At 37.2% G+C, this 21,100-nt stretch overlaps 2 protein-coding genes across 2 annotated transcripts in view; both read left to right on the forward strand.

Moving 5' to 3' along the window:
- Window positions 1–7,083: 7,083 nt before the first annotated feature.
- tmem72 (transmembrane protein 72) lies at window positions 7,084–17,027 on the forward strand. The gene is made up of 5 exons (XM_007249532.4): window positions 7,084–7,538; window positions 13,033–13,099; window positions 13,842–13,913; window positions 14,007–14,146; window positions 15,106–17,027. The coding sequence occupies exons 1-5, from the start codon at window positions 7,469–7,471 to the stop codon at window positions 15,507–15,509; spliced, it is 753 nt and encodes a 250-aa protein (XP_007249594.3). The 5' UTR covers window positions 7,084–7,468; the 3' UTR covers window positions 15,510–17,027.
- Window positions 17,028–20,590: 3,563 nt separating this feature from the next.
- Window positions 20,591–21,100, forward strand: part of rassf4a (Ras association domain family member 4a) — a 40,712-nt gene continuing 40,202 nt past the window's right edge. The window contains exon 1 of the mRNA XM_007249531.4: window positions 20,591–20,883. The gene's annotated coding sequence lies outside the window, so the exon portion shown is untranslated. The remainder of the gene's footprint in view (window positions 20,884–21,100) is intronic.

The following is a 21,100-nucleotide window of genomic DNA, read 5'->3' on the forward strand; positions in this document are numbered from 1 at the left end:
AGAAACAGACTGTTTTAGTAAACAGCTCTGTATACTAAATATAAGACCACTGAATTTTCACCAAATAATGATTTCTGAACTCTTAAAAAAACTTTATGAATATGAACTTTTTTTTGCATTATTTGTGGTCTGAAAGCTCTGCATCCTTTTTGTTATTTCAGCCATTTCTCATTTTCTGCAAATAAATGCTCTAAATGACAATATTTTTAATTGGAATTTGGGAGAAATGTTGTCGGTGATTCATAGAATAAAACAACAATGTTCATTTTACTCAAACATTTACCTATAAATGGCAAAATCAGAGAAACTGATTAAAAATCTAAAGTGGTCTCATTTTTTTCCAGAGCTGTATAATTTTAAGATTTACAATATTACAATATATTTACATTATTTGGATTTTTCAGCTTAAACAGTTTAGCCCACCCAATCATGCAGAAGTTTGACGTATTACTGATGTATAAATGTTCAATATGTGACAATATGGGCAAATATAAAAGTCAAAACTACTTGACTTGAAAGAAATATGCTTAAGTGACATTTTTCAAGCTGGTTTACAATTATTTTCCTTCAGAGTGTTTTTTTTTTTCGTTCATGCTGGGCTTGTGTGGAAAATGTTAAATTTGTGTTTTTTTGTCTGGTTTAAGTCACACACAGCCATATTTCTCATCCTATCTTACCTTACTGTAACAGTGTTTTATATTTTATTATTATTATTGTATTTCATAGTCCTACTAGCTGTCCATTCTGTATCTGTTAGGGTTAGCTTTTAAGGGGGCTATCACACCTACCTTGTACAAAGTGAAGTTGGATTCTCACAGAAAGCTCAAAGTTGTCACCTGGCAAAACAAATGAATTCATAAAATCATAACATAAAATCTTAACAGTTTTCCAGAGGAGTAGCTAAGTCTATTCTGGACTCACAGCATTCTGAATGGAGATTTTCCATTCATAAAAACATAGTCTATGATTAGCTTAAATCCCTCTCTGAGAAACTGCCCCATGCTGTAAAGGCTGGTGGTGTAAATATAATAAGTCAAGACTGCTACATAGCAGTTTTAGAGGTTTGTGTTCCATTTTCATCATTTACATTAGTTTTTGAAGATCATATGACTGTCTTCTTTGTGGTTCACTGGATGTCATGTCTATGAACCGGCCTCTCTATTATTTAACTATGCTAAAGTAAATACAGTTTTCCAGTCAAGGGCCTGTAATAACCTTTAATGACATAGTGTCAAACTCAAAAGGATAAAAAGAGGTTGAAAAATGGCCATGTAAATGTTAAAATGGGGGAAAAGCAAATAAGAATAATGTAATATATGGACCATTTAAAAGTGCCATATGTGCCTACCAGATATTTTTCAGTACAGTAGAAAAGAAAAAATTAAATTGGCCTTCTAAATATCACACATTTAATTTTTTTCTAAGGCACACACTCGCTGTAGTTATTGCTTATTGCAGTTAAGCATTTGACTACAGTACAGAGAGTGATTTGTAAATCCAAACACAAAGAACTCTTTTCAGGAAACGTAGGAAAATCCTCTTTGAATGTTATGCTGTTATGGATTCCATTAAACAATCATGAGAAAATGAAATGTTGAGGTCAGCAAATCAGCAACCACAGGGAATAAAATGGGTCTGTTTTTAGTCTAGAGCATGACATGGTGATGGTGATATCAGCATGTATATTTATGTGATCAGTCATTTTGATATTGTATATTTATTTGAAGAAATATGATATGGCTTTTTTTTCTATAGAATACAGTGTGATTAAAAGATTAGTACAGACCCAGAATAATTAACCGCAGTGTTTATGCATCCAGATAAAGTTGCCGTCGTAATCAAGATTAAATGCAGATCAGGCTGTGATGGATAACAGATCCATGAGGGAGATGAGATTAAATGGTAGATGAGTGTAGGGGGTACAGCAAGTGCAAGTGTAATTTGGCTGTGGCATGAGTCCAGAACAGTCCATTCACAGCTTCTGCTGCATTGTTATTACAAACTTGATGTTCTGTAGACATGCTTAATCATCCCCCTGCAGCTCAAACAAGCCTAGCAAAACAAGAAGCACACCTTATAGTAACATGATATGCTTCTTGCAGTGAAGTTTTCCCTGCTTCTTCATTTTGCCATTATGCCCATTTGCAAGTTTGTTTTCATAACTGCATTTTGCTGCTCCAGCAAATTCCCTGTGCTTTATGATCGTGATGAAACCCGTGCTGCCAGCCGTGCTCCAGCATGAACTCACCGTTATTAGCACCCCAGCAGGCAAAACAGCTTCAGCATGTTGGCTGTCACTAACATGTGGTCATTAACACCATTACTCTATTTGCTGTGTGAGTAAACGTGATGTATTATGACTGTAAATGACCAAAGTAAATGAGGCTGCTCGCTGAGAGGCTCTGCCGTGCCTCTGTCAGTGTGTCACTACTTAGTCCTCTGTTTTATTTAACTCCGTCATCTGTGTGGCAACAAGATTAATGTACTTGATGTCACAAGTAACGTGTTCACCTCGCTATAGATAAGGCGTTTTTCTTTACTGGGTTAAATATGTGCTATGTGTCAAGTGAGTAAGGCACTGCGTTTTATTCAGTACATATATCATTCACACCCTGTGATTGTTTATACAAGGACTGCATAAGTGTGAATAAATGCATTCTCAGATTGATAAAAAAATAAGAAAATGTAAGTTTATACAAACATTAGTGTAGTTCTAGCTCATGTATACTTTTTGTGTTAATAGGTTTTACAGGCTTAGAGAAATCTATAATAAACCAGAGACCTTTGGACAGTCTGTGCTCCTAGATGTCAGCTAAATTAAATAAATAATGTAGCTTTATATTTTGCTTGGCCAAAAAATAAATGTTATAGGTGGAAATAAGGGCAACACAAAGCTACAGGAAAGCACACTTTAGCATAGCAGTCAGTATGTTGCAAAGAAAGCGATTTAAAAAATATATTGTGCAAAACTTACAACGACAAAAAACATATTTTTGTGTTCAGTCAGCATTTATTTGTGCAGAAACAAGTGGTTTTACATATGCTTTTAATGATCAGTTTATTAAAACTTTTCGAAACATGGTTGATCAGTACTTTATATTATATAGTATATGCTGGACAAAAGAAAAATAAGAATCAAACCCTATTCTTTAAAATGATGTAGGGTACAGCAAACATTAAAAATGCTTATTGGTCAAATAATGCAATTATTCAGATGGCAAGATAAGTCAAGAACCAGTTTTTGGCCCACACTACTTTTTTTCGGGTTCACATACAGCCACAGAATGACAGCAGTGACATTGCCCATATCTGGGTACTTGCCCCTTGGCTAGAACTGTCTAAACTTGGGCCAGTTTTTGGCTCAAAATAGAAATGCTTAGCCAGCATTTCCCATGATAGGTTGCATGTGGGCCACTTGTTCCATAGGGTTAAAGTGGCATTGTGAAGTTCATATGTGACTGCTGGGCCCAATTTGACCTGTGCTTTTTCTATTACCAACTATTGAACTATAGTGCTGGTAGGTGAATTGATTAATGCTTGATTATTGCTAAACAGCAAATATAGAAAATAGAGTATGTGTGAATAAAGGCTTGTTTTGGGACTGGGACCTGTTTGGGGCATTCCTGTGTCATGCCTAATGATTCTGTCTGGGCTCTAAGCATACATTGAGGTGTATAGGTAGATGGATAGATTTTTATACACTTGAGACTAAACCTGCTAAAACTAGAAAATTATATATAATTGTCTTATTCGTTTTGTTGGAGCTGGTGATAATTCTTTATATTTATTAATTTTATTTTAAATTATTTTTAACTTTTCGTACAAACCAGTCATTGGTGAAAATGTGGTAACTTTCCAATCTGTCATCAAATAAAAAAGGCAACATTCTCCTTGACTCTCTCTGAAATTTCTCATGACATAGAGGAAGATTTTTTTAACTGTGTTTAACTGTGATGCTTTTAAACTGTAAATAAATCTCTGATCCAAAGTGAGTTTAGTAGAAAAGCCAATGAATTCAGACATTTTGCCAAAAGCTACACATGCAAACTCATCCAAACATTCTCTGACTGTCTCTGATCTAAACTTTCTACCAGACTTAACTTTCATACAGATCAACACACATGATGGTCCGCTGAACTGAACACAGGCGAGAGCAAACAGGCTGTGCTCAAAGCTGGATGCAAATGGTATGTTGGTGGCAGTCCAGAGACCTGCTGTAGAGAGTGAACCCATCTGACTCACTCAGACACCAGACTCAGGATGTGAACACAAAGCTGTCTGAGCACCCATGCCCTTGCGGTAATGTTTAATACTGTGGAAATCCATGGATAGACTCAGCTAAGAACACATAATCACCAGCTTCCTTTAAACCATTGGATCTAAAATAAGAATGCTTGAGGAATCAGGTTATTCGTTTGTGAATCATTCTTATGTAAGGTAAAGTTGGAAAGAAAATAAATAAAATCTTAGCCCAGGGCTCTTTGGATAATGGCAAAAGAACAGTTATGAAAACTGGAAAAGAACCTTTGAAATGATTCCCTTAAACCTTTAAAAGGTTCTTTCAGCATACATAACCTTTACAAAATGTTTTCCTTATGCAAGTAAAATGGTTCTTCTATGAAATCCCTTAGTAGCACCTTTATTTTTAAAAGTGTTTCTTTCATTAGTATTCCTTGTTGTTTACGAGTGCTGACTGGCCTCACAGCTTGAATTTAAAAACACACACATACACATGTACCTGAAATAATAGAGCATGCCTGCTAATCTGCAAATGACTTAACTCAGGCTGAAAACAAAGGTAGCCTTGTGTGCGAGGTAAGGAGATTTACATTTTTCCTCACAACAGGAGTCAACTTGGGTATCAGCTATTGCCAGGCCAACCCAACACAGCCTTAACTCTGGACCCATTTACCTGTAGCACATACTGTATTGCGGTTTCCATGAGGCCTCAGCTGGCTGAGTGCTAACAGGGTTGCTGCAGGCCAAAACCTCTTTAGTGGTTCTGTAGCTCCCCTAGTACATAGATTTTCCACACAGTAAGTAGTCTCAGAGGATTTATGTTCTCAGAGACTGAAATGTTGCTGCTTTCACTTCAGTTTATGTAGTGTTTTTTTATTTTAAAGATTTTAAAGATTTAAATATCCATTATATAGTATGACCTTTATCTCCACATCATTGTCTCAATGTATTAAAACACCAGCTTCTCAATGTGCTCAATCATTCCATTTTCCACAGTCTAATGCTTGGGGGGGCTATATGCCTATATGTAGACTATATGGTGACCTTTGGTTTGTGTGAAGTTGCTCCAGTGCAATTGGCAATGTAATTTAAACCAGCATGATGGATAATTGGTATTTTTTTTGCTTTTGGGGTCCCTCTACAGTCAGGAAGTGTAGTTTGTACTTTAAGCAACCACTACAAGAGTTAACACAGAGTCTGTGTCATGGCCTGCACAAATGGCCTACGTCTTTGTGAGTATTTATACTTGTGCATTGGTCTGTTTGTATCGTTTGGCAATTACAATTACAAGTCGGAAATGCAAAAGCAGAAATACAATGTTCAGTAGACCAATCACAGTTGCTGCAGTCTGCATAGCCACAACACGTACTTGTGTTTCTGGCTATGTGTGCATCGGGCTATGGCATTATGGTACATATCTGTACATAAGATAATTTGCCTTAAAGGAGAAATCCGATCTGAAATTGACTTGAGGTGTAGTGAAACATGATAACGAATACAAACGTTTGTTAAATAGCACACCTCTGTTCACGCCCAGCATTTTGAAATATAGCTCTTTAACCGATGCTCTGAAAAGGCTTACAATGCTAGCAAAAGAGGCATAGTGTTACCCATGCAAAGAAATTAGTATTTTTACACCATTAACAAGGTCAAAGTAGCTCCACACTTCATTGGTAGAATTCTAAGGGCCTTGACATTTAAAACGAGGCACTGAGGACTTTGAAAGTGTACAGGTAGTTTATTAAAAATACTGTGTTTTTACACATAGTATCTTTACATGGTAAACAAGCCTGTTGGGAGCATCAGCTAAAAGTGCTGTATTTAGTAATCCTGGGGCTGATGCAGGTGAGCTATTCAATAAAGGTTTATACTCGTTAATATGTTTCATCACACCTCAAGTCCATTTCACAGCAGAATGTTACTATAAGAATCAGCAATGAAAGTGAAAGAAGCATGTGCGGACTGAAACAGTAAAATAATGATACATGGTTTTACATAAATATGATTTGACACATGCATCATTACAGAGTTCTCACAAACTCTGTAGCAAAAAAGAGCAGTAGCAGTAAGAGAGTAATTATTAAATATTTACTGTAAATAACCTGAAGTCTATGTGCATAACTCCTGGACATAATATGAAGCTTTTTGTATATGTATTAAATTGGATTGTAATGTCGAATAGACAACTCTCCAATGAAGATTATTTAAGAAAAGGAAAACAATATTACAGTTAAACTTTAGGCTTAACCGACTTAAGACTTGGCTCCTGAAATAAATCAGGCAAAAGCCTGATTCCCAGACATCTCCAAACATTTTCTCTCCAAGGTCAAACTGAGTACAGCGTAGGATTTGTATTGTACTGGACTCGTTATCTTGCTGAGTCACATTTGATCTGTCTAATCAGACTGGTCTTTCTGCTGCTTTCGTGTTGTGATGGTTTTAGTCTGTCATAATGTGCTGTGACAGAGTGAGGGACTGCATGGCTGACCTCTGACACATGTACCTATGAGCTGGTAGATACAGTGTCTGCTCTGCCGTGATGACCGTCTGCCTCGTGTCAGATGTAGTCTCTCTAAATGTGCTGCAGACCCACAGCAACCGCCATTAATCATCGTGTTTAGACTAGCTTATCGGCCAGACGTGTGCGAGTCTCAGAGTGGACACCCTGTTCAAAAATAGTTGGTTTTCAAGCACATGGACATGTATGATGAATAGCCTGATTGGTGCCAGGTCATTTATCCTTCAGCAGCTTTGCAGTGGGGATGAAATGCTTTTCTACGAAGGTCAAATAAGTTAATACGCTTCAGCCTCTTGTATGCTCGTTTTACACATTACCATGTGAGTGTATGTGTGCATGAGTGTCTGTTGCTTCACCTACAATACAGGCTAGCAATGAAAGGGCTAATCTCTTTGGAAACATTGTGAAAACCAATTCTTCCTACATTCTATCCATCACCTTAGGTGGAAGTGGAATGCATTAAGAAGCAGTTGGGGGTGGTCACTGTGAAGGTTTCCGCTGTTATATTAGGCAGATTAACAGGGTAAAACCTCCACATGTACCCAGCCTACGGCTCCCTCCAGCTCAGGCAGCGAGATTACCAGCCATGGGTCCATGCTGCCATGGTGCTGCTACATACACACACAACCACAGCTTTGAGTTTGTTTTTCTAATGGAATAGTAACTATTACATTAGGGGACACTAAGAAGAACAGCGCTCGGTCTTTAGCTATGGGGATTTCAGTTTTCTGGGTTGTAGTGGAGTGTGCATGCAGAGTTCTTGGCATATCAACTGCTGCAGGTAGGATATTGTAATATGGAATAATCCTAAATTAATTTCTTGTACATTAAGCTCTCGGCTGTGATTTTTTTTTTGGTTAAATCTGTTGTTCAATATGGAGTAGTTTTTTTTATATTATTAAATGTTCTAGTCTGAACTAATCATTTGCAGTTTACAATGCATTAAAAAAACTCAAATGAAGAAAAAAAAAAACAATCAAGTTCCGGTGTTAGGCTCAACAAATGTAGCAAATAGGTAAGCAGAAATTTACAGAACATTTACAGAAATATTAAAAATCAAAATCAAAACATTCGATTACGAATGAATATAGATTAATATATAATGCTGAAAAGGGTTGTTTGACTAACAATATTGGAACTCTTTTTGTGCTGTATGTCTTTATACGTTTCTGTATTGAACTATCAACAAAAGGTCTGTGAATGTACTTCTTAAGGTGCTTTAGGAACCTTAAGAAAATATTTTTTTGTCCAGTAAGTGAACTTTTAACAGTGCATTTATACATTTAATATATAAAATCCTTCTTGCATCAGTACATGAATATGGTCAAATATACAGCTCTGGAAAAATTAAGAGATCACTTCAGTTTTTGAATCAGTTTCTCTGATTTTGCTATTTATAGATATATGTTTTAGTAAAATGAACATTGTTGTTTTATTTTATAAACTAAGAACATTTCTCCCAAATTCCAAATAAAAAATATTGTCATTTAGAGCATTTATTGGCAGAAAATGAGAAATGGCTGAAATAATAAGAAAGATGCACCAAATCAATATTTGGTGGAACAACCCTGGTTTTTAATGCATCTTGGTATATTTTCCGTCTTACACGCTGCTTTTGAATAACTTTATGCCACTCTTGGTGCAAAAATTCAAGATGAGCTTGGTTTGATGGCTTGTAATCATTCATCTTCTCATTCAATTTGGTAAAATCAAATGGTCTTTTATTTTTTTCCAGAGCTATAAAATACCATGTTATGATTAAAACAGATATGTTGCTGTTAACACTGCATTAACCTCTTAATCTCTGCACAACCACCAGCAGTTCTTCACTGATATAACCAAAAATAAAAATCTCACCAGTTTGTATTGTACACTATGTAGTTGCTAAACAGTAATATTTATAAGGGAGAAATAAATGCCACAGAGCATAAGAGGTTAAATGATCACAATTCAAATATAGACAATTCAAAAACTTTAAGGCTAAGCTGAATTCGTTCTTGGCTGTTAAACACAAATCAGACAAACACTGTTTCCCAAACATTTCCAGACATACTCCCCACTTAGGTCACAATGAGGTCAATTTAGGATGCAGACAAATAAAAGATCTTCAACACATAATTTATTATGAATCTAAGTTTTCTACATGTTCCTCCTCCACTGAGATTCTCCTTCCACCACACCACTTCTCCAAACATTACAATGTTTAGAGTGCTCCCCCTAAATCACTGAGAGGAATGGTCGTATTAGTCATACTCGCCTCCCTAAACAATCTCGCAGGAGAGGTCACTGTCACCCTCAAGAGGACGATTTACATCCCCTGACCTATGATTTCAAACATATTTCTTTTATGACTATTGTAATCATTAACAGTAATAAATCAATTGTTTTGTAGTTTTAGTACAGATTTAAGGGTTATTTTAGGTACAAAGGATAGTGAACAGCTTTTTTGTTTCTCATTGTTTTCTCACTGTTTTCTTTTTGTCTGATAAGTCGGTCAAGTTGTGAGCTTAAATCAAACGCAAGGCAGCTACAGACTGGAGGACTTATTATTTTCTAAAGGGAGTTTTGTTTTATACTACAGCATTCTGCCATAATAACATTAGCTTTGATAAAGAATTACAATTATTTTGCTATTAGAAGACAAGGGAGAGATATAGTTAATACATTCTTTATTTAATGAATACTGGTTAGTTTGGGAAAAGAATTTTGGGGGAATTTGCCTTCAAGCTGTGTGTCTAATCTGACATCTAGTGGCTATAGGAAACATATGTTCAAACACTGTAGAAAACACTACACATTATACACAGACACAGCACAAAATTGATTAACTGCACTTTCTGGTGCAGCTGCTTCTTATTCCTACTACTACATTTAAACTACTAATACTACTAGAAACAGTAGTTGCAAAAGTACTACTAATTTTACCACTACTAGTATTACTATTGCAACTAATGCTTTCTTACTCCTGCTACAACTACATTATATTGCAATAAGTATTAATTTATCCCTCCAAATCATTGAACTCAGGTTCCAATAACTTCCACGGCAACAATTGTATAAAAAAAACAAGCAGGTAGACATGCAGACTGCTTCTACCAACATTAGTGAAAAAGCGGGTCACTCTCAGGAGCTCAGTGAAATCTGGCATGGTATTATGATAGGATACAGGCCAGTCATGAAATGTTCTCCTTACAAAACATTCAACAGCCATCTGTCAGTGATAAATTGGAAACGACTGTAAATATACGCAACTTGCACTGTCTATGTTAAATGACAGAGCGGAGTCAGTGAATGGTGAGGACGGTGAGATGGTGAGCTTTCTGCAGAGTCAATCACTAAAGACCTCCAAACTTCATGCACAAGAACATTATGTAGAGAGCTTAATTGAAGCAACTACAAATATAAACTACTTATATTCCTCTTCCTAGTGTTGCTGCTACTAGTACATTTGGTGGAACACACTACCTTCTACTACCAAAGCAGGAGCAGGCCTCTCTATCTTAAAGAAACTCCTAGACAAAGCTCTTCAAAGAGCACTTACTCTCCCAAGACTTTTAACAAACTAACAACTAACTAACCACATTTCCTTCTTCCCCTCTTTCCTTGAACTTCTATGTCCTCTTTTACTAAATATACCATATTTTTTGCACTATAAGGCACACCTAAAATTCGTTAGAAGTACATTCTGTAGAAAAAGAGAGCGAGCGTGTGAAATGGCTACAGCAGTTCAATTTCAAAACACCACCAGAGAGTAGTCTGTCCCGCCCACCCCTCCCCAGACAAGAATCTATCTAGGGTTGCCAAATTCAGCATGCTAAATCTACACAATCTACACAAAGTTTAGACTAGTAGGAAAGGTAGAACTTAACTGTACGAGCGAGAGGAGAGAGGAGAAATACAGCAATTCCAAACTCTTCTATTACCGGTATTTAGCGTTACATGTTACACGAGGGAGTGCCGCAGCGGTCTCCGGGCTGTGCCCCGCGCAACAGACAGCTCTGCGCTAACCTTGCTAAGCTATCTAGGACACTCAGGTAACGTTACCCTCTGCCTTTTTATCACAGATGCACACAGATCACTGATATGAATGTGAACACTCTATTTTTAAATTAATTTAAACACCAGTTCCTAGTAAGCACATCTAGTGGTGGTGATAACTTAACGTTACCTGACTAAATTAGCTAGCCGGTTAGCTTACCTGTTCAGGAGAAAAGTAACGTTAGCAGCTCTGGGTAGGTCTTGTAGTCTTTTTGAGCTCTAAGTCTCCACCGTTTGAACTCACACTGTATTCACTCTTGTTATATTCCTTCTTTGGTCACTAAGCTTTTTTGAGATGCTGAGGCTTTTTAGGCTGTGTAGCAGCTGAGGTTTAACTGAAGCAGCCCTGCTAGCTAGCTCCTTTGCTGCAGCACCGATTACTGGCTGTAGGGGTAAGTATTGGCGAACGAGCAGCAGGCAGAGACACAGGCAGAGGACAAAACTGACACAAAATTCGGGATGGAGTTGCACACTTAAAATAGGAACGTACTGACTGAATCCCTGCTGACAAGAGCTGCCTCATGTTTCCTTAATATCTGATGATACATCCTGATCATTTTATCATTCAACCTACTACTGAAAATTAGTTACATATTTGTCTCTTAATTTTCTCAAAAATCGTCAGTGCACCTTATAATCCGGTGTCTTATCAATAAATTTTACCAGTCAGGTTGTAAGGAGCAGTACAGCCACTCCGCTGAAGTACAGCGTTATGCAGGAGTTTCAGTTTAGTTCTCCGGCACCGGGGCTGGATGAACTTCTCGTGAGCACAAATGTGAAATTAGCGAGCAAAAACAGGGAATCGCTGAGGGTCGCCTCCCTCAGCGAACGCTATTGGCTGATATCTCCAGGGTTCGTGACGGACCGCCTACCTCCACAAGCCGGGGGAGGGCGGAGAAAGGAGAACGGCAGGAGAGTTAGCTAGCTGGCTATGCTAACCTGCTAACATCCAAACAACCCGCTCTCTGGTTCTGTCTGCCCGGGTTTAGTGCCCGAAGCAACCCGCTCTGTCTGCCCGTCTCTCGCCAGGAGCGATCGCTCGCCGGCTCTGTCTGCCCGGCATCAGGGCTTAGAGCGACCGGTGCTGTTCGCACAGAAAGCCAGTTGCTCTAGGAGCTAACCCGACAGAGCCGGCGAGCGATTGCTCCAGGCGAGAGCCGGGCAGATAGAACCGTTCGCTCCGGGCACTAAACCCGGGCAGACATAACCAGCGCCCCGTAGAGCGGGTTGTTTGGATGTTAGCATATCCAGCTAGCTAACTCTCCGTCCTCCTTTCCCCGCCCTCCTCCGGTTCGAGGAGGTCACAAACCCTGGAGATATCAGCCAATAGTGTTCGCTAAAGGGAAGTGACCCCGCCCCCAAACTGTCAAAATCACCCCTTTCAAAACTCGAGCGCAAAAAAGGTAATTCACACAGCACGCGAGGAAAAAAACGCACACGAGAGGAGAAAAGTGAGGCTCGAGAGCAACATTTTCTTTAGCGCGCACACGATTTTGCTCGCTAGTTTCACATTTGTGCTCACGAGAAGTTCATTTACACACGCAAAATGTTAAAACAAGCTGGATAATTTATTTCACCTGGTAATTTTGCACCCTCGACTTTTGACGCCATACTGTACTTTACTCACAAATAAACGTTTTCAAGAGAAATCTGTGTAGATTAACATCCAGCGCTCGTTTGACTTTAAAATAAAGTCCTTTTTTATTACAGTTTTGTTTACTGGGTGGTGTTGGGGGGTAATTTGGTAAGCTACCCCCCAACACCACCCAGCGGCGAGGGCTGTATACGAATGTATGTGAAGATGACGTGGGTTGCAGTGTACTGATAAAGGGCTGCATCATCCATGGTATTTAGCAAACATATTAAACATATTCCAGCTTTTAGCTTATAGGAGGAACATCAAAACTTACCCAGACAACCTTCACTGTGGACAGTTCATTGTAATGATAGGAACTAGGGCAGAAATGATAAAAGAGTGTGTCTCTGTGTTGGGGTTCAGTGCCTACATACATTTTTCTTCACAAAAATGTATCAAATTATTTTTCTGATTTATTTTCTTTGTACAAAAATAGATAGAAACAATACATAGATAAAACACAGACAATTGACTACATGTGGGATTGTTCAGAGAAAGTCAGTGTTCAGGTCACTTGCAACTGTCAATAATAATAATAATAATAATAATAATAACAATAATAATGGTTGTTGACTTGTTCCCTCTGATGTCTTTTTCTCAGTGTTGTGTGCTGTAGGAGTAGAAACACTGCGTCAACCAGATTTCCACAGCCTGGCTGTGTACCTCCTGTGAGTATTCTGAGTAATCTTTAGGGCTTAAAGTTGGGATGAGAATTCAGTTTCAAAGAGAAACTACTACTACTAATAATAATATTTTTAAGATATACATTAATTTCAAGACTGATGGTTTGTCAAAATGCAATTCTGTGTTAAACCAGAAGGTGGTGCTGTGTCTTTTTATTGAGACCAGGATTCTGGCAAGGGATTCAGAAAAGCCTTTAACGTCAAACATTACATTTACCAACTATTTACTTGTAAATTGCTATGGATAAAGTAGAGCAAGGGTCCCTAATAAGTGCATGCACAATAGAAGCCCAATACTGCTTTTTATTTTAAAATATATGCATGACAACATGGGTGCCAAGAAGATATTGGCTAAGATCAAGCCAAAATCCAGTGGTTTAGGATGATTGTATCTTTCTGGGCTCTCAGCCAGTACTAAAAGGTTCTGCGTGATAATACAGATGGAATGTCCGTAAAAGAAAAGGCTGTTAGAACATGTAAGAACACAGAAAATGCAACACTGAAGACTTAGCATAGACATGAAATCAGCATAGGCATGTGATTAGAAGTTTGTCTTTGGTTTAAGACGTCAAGTGTTCATGTAAAAGTTGTTCTTAAGTCTAAAACGCTATTTAGATTTTTTTGCAGATTTTCTTACCTAATTTTTTAAATCTTTTATCAAGCATCACAGCTCTTATTACTAACAGTTTTCATGTGCATTTGATGTCTCACTCTATAATCTCCAAAGGGTCTCGTCTGCTGGAATGATGATATTTGAAGTGGCATATTTCACAGATGCTCTTTTAGCAACATGTTTTCCGTAAGTTTCATAAAATATTAGTCTGTATTATTCAAATGATATTGGACCTTTCACATCATTAGGTCTAAAATGTCTTGTTGATCTTGATCACAGTTGTCCTCCAACATGGAAGTTCTTCATTGTTTGGAAAAAGATGGCTAACGTTGGAGGTTTCCAGAAGTTCCTCTACTACACAATGATGTCCGTGGTGTGTTTCTTGCATCCAGTGTTAGTGTGGCATGCGGTCATACCAGGTTCGTGTATTCTTTTTTTTTTTTTAGTATAAATATATAGAGAATATTTAAGGTCTTTATCATATTGGCTTCATTCAGTCTTGGTAAGTCTTAAATGTGGCCAATAATTCTCACTAGTGGAATAATCATTATCATATATCCTATATCATAGTTGCTTATAGAATAGTTTAGCTGAGACACAATAAAACAATTTACATAGAACAGTTCTGAGCATGGCCATCCCATCCATAAGCATCAAGTAAGACCAACAACAAAGAACAAACAGGACTAATCAGACTCTATAATACCAAAAAATTTAAAGTTAGTTACCAAATATGCCCAATTATATATTACTCTGATAAATAAATAAATAAATAAATAAATCTGCCTTTCAAGACTGTTCCATGCAATGTCTCATAATAGAATGCCAGATAAAAATAAAACCCAGCAGGCACAGGATGTCACATTCAGGTGATGTTGTGTTTTGGTTACTTAACAATACGACACATAAACAACAAAATGTTAACGTCAAATTGTGTTGGAATGTCATGTTAAGCTGATGTAAAGAGTCCAAAAAGTGGGGACAGATGGGGACATTACTAGTGGTAGTGGACGTTCGTTTGAATGGGAGTTGGTTATTTGGCATTAAAAAATGTGGATATTTTTTAACTACTTATCCTAAATTTATTTTTTTACTTATGTATTTTATCTAGTTTAAATCTCTGAATACCTTTTCTTATTTCAAAAAAATAAAGCGGGGAAATAACGTTGTTCTTGGAATTAAAAAAAAGTATATGTAAAACTGTGTAGAATTAGGAAGATTATTTGACAATGTTTCAAAAGAAACAGAAATTGGTAAATATTATATTTACAATAAGGTCATCTGCTAAGACACTTGAGTTATGTATTACTATGATGCTATAATGACAACTGGAATTGTGGAATTATGGAAATTCATTCAAATCTTTACCACTGTCTAGGATCTATGCTGCTGGTAACAGGAGTGTTAAATTTTATTTTGAGCAAAAAGAAGAAGACAAGCTCCAGCAAACAATCCAGTGACTCTTATGGAGACTCAGCGCTATCCTCCGTCTGTGTCAACGATTCAGGAGAGACTGAACAAATGTATTCATTCTTCCACATCATCGCAGGCAGGAGGGTCCCCTTCCTTCCCAACAACAGCAGACTGCAAAGACCTTCTGACAATTCCCAGGACATGCCTGAACCAGATCATCCATCCATGCATCCCCGACAGATAAGGAAAACTGACCAGCGGAATGTGCACTTTATTAAGAGTTTAAGACCAGATGAGACTGAGATGGAGGAGTGTGACATAGAACCAGAGGAGACCACTTCAGATAAAGCACCAATGATAAAAGTGTAAGTGCAGGCTTGTGGTGAGTCAAGATTAATTGTAAATTATTACATTGCTTGCCTTGTTAACATAAAACATCTAATACACAGTTACCTCATGCTGGAGTATGGACATTTTGCCAAAGAGCAGTGATATCTACTACATCAGTCCAAATGTTTCCAGTTGTTTTAAGTTTCATGGTAATTGTCTTCAAGGAGCAGCAGCACATAAATCATTAGAAATATCTGTAGTGTGCAATTTTCCAAACTTTGTGCAATTGTCACACTTAATATGGACAGCCAGCTATAAAGTCTTTGGTCAAACTCAAATAGGTTCTTAGCAGTGTAATGCTTAGAGTTAGATTTAGACAAAAGAAGCTTGGCTGAGGTTTAGGGTTTATTATACAGTTAGGTTTTAAGCCAGAGTTAGCTATATTTAAGGTTTATCATACACTGCCAAGCCAAAAAAGCCACCAAAAAAGGTTTGTGTTTCCTCTTCTGCAATGTCACAATATTTATTTACAGTCCAGTGTTGCATTAATTCTTTACCAAGATCTTGCAAATTGATGATGATAGAGTCTGACCTCTGCACAAAGCCTTCTCCAGCACATCTCAAACATTCCCAATGAGGTTAAGGTCTGGACTCTGTGTTGAACAATCCATGTGTGAAAATGATGATCTCATGCTCCCTGAAATCCTGGAATCGTCTTCTTGGAATATGCCTGTGCCATCAGGGAAGAAAAAAATCCATTGATTGAATAACCTGGTCTATATTCAGTATATTCAGGTAGTCAGCTGACCTCATCATTTCAGCACATACTTTTGGTGAATCTAGACTTGACCCACTGCAGCAACCTCAGATCATTTGCTTATTTGGCCAGGCAATGTAAAATCTGGCTGGAATCAAAATAGACTCTGAGGTGATTTGTTCATTTTTTTATTTTCTCCCTAATTTTCATTGACTAACTTAAATTACTCATGTAATGTGTTGCTTCCAGGGTTTACCAGCTTTGTATAGCTTTAGCATTAGAATTTGAGCCAGAGATATGTCTGAATGTAGGGTTCATTGTAACATCTGGATTGTATTAAAATTAGGGTTAAGGCCAGGCTTAAGGATTGGGAAATCGGAGGTAATTTTGGGGAAGGTTTCTTTATTCTCTTTTAAATGCCAATTCAATAGTTCAAAGTGTAGCCACCCAACCACAAACTGCCAGTTCTGTAACATAGCTATTAATGTATGATCAACAGACTTTCGACATTTTTGGTTGTATATATTAAGTTCAGTTTATGTTTATTGTCATTATTAATGCAGTATAAAATGAGTTAATTTGCAAAAACAAATAAATATGTTAAAGGTCTGCAGTAGAATGAGATGTATTTGTGCAGTTCTCTAGTATCTGCCAGATTATCTTCAGTACTATGTAGTAGCAAACAGAATCTTAAAAAAAACTGATTAAAAAGTGTTAAGATCCACAACTGTTCATTCACATTCACAACAGTATGGCTGTATGTTATGAAATGAAAATAAAACACAAGTTTTTTTGCATGACCAGCATAGTAAACACATTCACAATGTCAAAAAGAATGTAAATTCCTATTATTAATTACCTTCTGTAAAGCTTTGATTATTAAGTTTGAACCACATGAACCCGTTTCCCAAACAGGGATTAAGCCTACTCTTGGACTAGGCAGCCTTTTGGATGCAGATGTTCTATTAAAAAAAAGGGTAGTCTACGAGTAAGCCTGTCTAAAAAAACAACCCTACATAATTTACAAGATACATTCCATATGCAATGTCTCTCTTTGGAGCTATAAATATATACATCTTTCATTTGTTAATACTAACTGTCATTGTCAGCTGGGAGAGCATGAAATAGGCAGCGCTGTTATATAATCCCTCTGAGACGTGACCATGGTGATCTTCATCGGGCATGTTCCTGAGGGAAAGCAGCAGCACAGCAGTAATATTGTGCTACTACTGGATTCCCTCTCTAATGGTCAAAAAGCTTTAAAGGACAAAAATAAACTAGAAAAGGGAAAACTTGTGGACATTAAGTCAGCTTGGCAAAGCACGCTAAAAATGGGAAAAGCTGTAAAAGTAATAGGAGCTTAAATCCATTGCTTCTATTCTAAAATAGAAGTAATAAATACGACTGTGAAGGCTTAAATCTGTAAATAATATTGAAATTGGTCTAGAATGATGACTGTTACCTGTAGTAAAGCTGTTTAAATACTGCCAATGGAGTCCAAAATACAAGTCCAGAAGAAAAAGGTTAAAAGTGGGTGACAAAACCTTTGCTTGAAGGTTGCTGGTTGGTCTAGCAGCTCCCCCATACAACAGACACTACTAGAGAGCAGTGGAAAAAAATGGTGCTGTGCCTGTTGCTCAGTTGGTCTGTGGGGTGGAATGTTTTAACTTTTTTTAACATTCTACCATATATTCCAAAGGTAAGCAAACTTATGTAATGTAAACTTATGAAAACCTATATTCAGATTGGTTTGAGAAGCATATTGCATAAAAAAATTGTTACTGGTTCTGCAACATGGTTCTAGCTCAAAGTCTAGTTCTAGTCAAAATGTGACCTGTAGAGACATTTGTTGTAAAAAAAACAAAAAAAAAACATGTCAGATCACTCCAAAAAAAGAACAAGCAACATATACTAGCTTAGGGATATGCTGGGGAGGGAGGGAGTACATTCTGCTTGGTGGCTGTAGAGTAAATGAAACACTTGGTAATTTCCATGGATAAACAAAATATTCAAGCTTGGATTACACAATCAGACCAAACAATCTGGAGTTGATACAGTTTTGATATTTTGAAAAACTGTGCAGCAATAATTCTGCAAAAAATAATATAAATTAAAAAAAATATTTTGTTTGTTTGCATTGTTGTCATTTGATTGAACTGTTCTTGAAGTCCTACAAAGACCTACCTATATTCTTTAAGGGAGATCCCTCTCTGTCTGAATTCCTGAGTGGATTTAGGGAGTGTTGCCTCCAGACTGTATCCCCTACATCAAGGCTCCATAAATCAATAAAAGCCTAAGTCTCCATTCATCATTTGGCTTCTTGCTGGTCAGACCCAGACAAGAGCTTTTTCCATCAAGTGTGGATGGCTGCAATCCCCTCAGGGTTAACACTCTGCTCTCTGTCTAACCCTGATAGACAGTCTCTAATGCTCCAAACCTGCTGGCAACAAAAGACTAGGGTATTAGGGGATTTCTTTAGCATGGCATCTCTCATAGTGATTTTGGTGTAAGGGTGCATTATTGTTATATTTCAAATTCATGCTCAGATTCCAGCAGGACAAACAGAATATAAGCCACAGAAACCTATGGCTGTACTGTCCAACCAGCCACAAGCAAACATTTGTCAGTGGACGGCCAGATCACACAAATAGCTCTGTTCAAAGGAACTGGAGTGAAAAATCAGAGGAATGCATTGGGTGAGTTTAACCAGAGCCTTTACAACATAAAGAAAATAAAACAAGGTAAAAATATTGGATAATGGGATTTTGATGTTTGGAAACTGAAAGAGAATCTGCATTTACTTCTGCAATCTGCTATTTTCTTTCATTTTTGAATGAGGTTCCCAGTTTGGTCTTCTCCTTGTAATAAACACATCCTTTATAGACAAAGCCGGCTTCCCGTGGGGGAAGTGTCTTGGCAGCTCAAAGGATCAGCTTCCTCAAATATTTTATCAGGTCCTCTGGTGTCATATTTTCCTAGATGATGTTCTCAGACCAAGCTTAAAAACAGGAAACCATTACCAGAGAAGTCAGAGGCTGAACTGAAAAAAAAAGTAGGGCCAGGCATACAAATAGTATAGTGTAGGTTACCATCTAAAATAGTCCAATGTTAGCCGTTCATTGTCGACACTGTTCATGCTCAAGCTTGTCAAAGCCTTACCATTTGTATATACTTATGTAAAGCAATGATTAATTTATATTAATTGGCAGTATTTTCACATTTGTAAGACACTTGGATATGTAGAATTTGTTTAGCTACACTTCAATTAAGCATAGAGCCTACCTACCCTAGTGAAAAGTATGTCAAAGCCAGTGTACGATCATGAAAAGAGCATTAATTTTCAGTTCAATACAGTAACTTTTATTAGCTGACCAACCCCTAGTGCACCCATCTCGTTGGAAACGTGTCGCTAATGCTCTCTAGAGAGTCAAAAAGAGGGCACGTGCTCATTAATGTTCCTCACTTTGCAGTTAATTAGGATGATGTGCCCTCTAGATCAAGGAAATGTGATAATGTGTATTAATATTAAGCCCCCATTCCAGTAGCGAAAATGGGATGCAGTTCTCCTACAGTTAAAAAAAACATAAAAATGGCATAATTAGGTGCTCCTCTAATGAAGAAGTGTGGATTACATCAGGATTTTAACCTTAAAATATTTACAGTCATGTGCCCACTATATTAAAAAAAAACATTAATAAGCTTCTCACTCAATTCATCAGATGTAATTCTGAACTTGTTAATTCTAGACAAAGGTAATGATACTAATGAAAAGTTTCATGCATTGTGAATTATAGCTTTTTAAACAATAGTGGGGGGGCACATCATGTTTTTCACATCGTGTTAGTAATGTTTTATTTAATTTTATTTTACATTTTTACTTTTTTATTTTTTTTCGCCTGCCCTTAAAAATCCTAAGCCCAGCATTGCCTAGTGTTAAATATGTGGTTTAGGACACTTCAGACAGCAGTAATATACTATGGTATATGACACATTTACCCAAATAAACAAGAAAACATATAATTAAATTAAAATAACACATATTTTTATAATTTTATAATGATTTAACCCTAAATTAACTCATATATCAAACAATTATTAAAAAAACGACGAAATCAAACAAAAAAAATGGTATACAGTTAAATTTATATATTATTTAATTAAATTGAACTGTATACCAAGTACATAGACTTGTGGATAAAAAAACTGATCAAAAATAAGCAAAACATTGATCAACAGGTCTACCTTTGGAGATGAATTGAGTAATATTACAAAAAGAAGGATATTATTAAAATATATCTTATTGCTTTTGTTGTTAAACTAACGTTAATCCCTGAACTGTGTCCAGAACAGCTGAGTGTGGAGAGAGTGTGCAGGAGGAAGCAGCTGATCATCATGACCACGAAACCGGTGAATACGTTTCCCGGGACAACCAAATAAGACCACCTCCCCGTAGTTATGATTGGCTTACCCTGTGAGATTATTCTCTGATTGGCTGATGAAGTAGTCACTTAAGTACGGTATGTAAAAACGCTCCTCCCCCTGAGCGAGGAACAAGCAGGCGGACTACAGTGCAGTACCGTCAAACACACCTTTCAGACCGAGAGCACGTCCCTGTTACATTGACACTGGAGAAGGAGGCGATGTACCACGACCGCGGTAAGCTAACAGGACATTTATACCACAGGAAAAGGAGGAGCTTAGAGAAGTGTTGGATATTTTAGTAGCTACGCTGGAACTGGCGCTGAGGATTAAGAGATACTGCAGCATTAAACCCTGTGCACTGGAGTCTAGAAAGCTAGGTTAGCTAACCTAGCTAGCGTTAATTAGTTACATGTATACATAGGAAATGCTTTTATTGTTCTTTTCCATACTT

Source organism: Astyanax mexicanus, chromosome 7 (assembly GCF_023375975.1).
Source record: "Astyanax mexicanus isolate ESR-SI-001 chromosome 7, AstMex3_surface, whole genome shotgun sequence".
Taxonomy (NCBI): domain Eukaryota; kingdom Metazoa; phylum Chordata; class Actinopteri; order Characiformes; family Acestrorhamphidae; genus Astyanax; species Astyanax mexicanus.

Coding starts and splice junctions, on each gene's coding strand:
- tmem72 (XM_007249532.4), top strand. CDS start 7,469: ATGGGGATTTCAGTTTTCTGGGTTGTAGTGGAGTGTGCATGCAGAGTT. Junction 13,914..14,006: donor CTTTTAGCAACATGTTTTCC/GTAAGTTTCATA, acceptor TCTTGATCACAG/TTGTCCTCCAACATGGAAGT. Junction 14,147..15,105: donor GTGGCATGCGGTCATACCAG/GTTCGTGTATTC, acceptor ACCACTGTCTAG/GATCTATGCTGCTGGTAACA.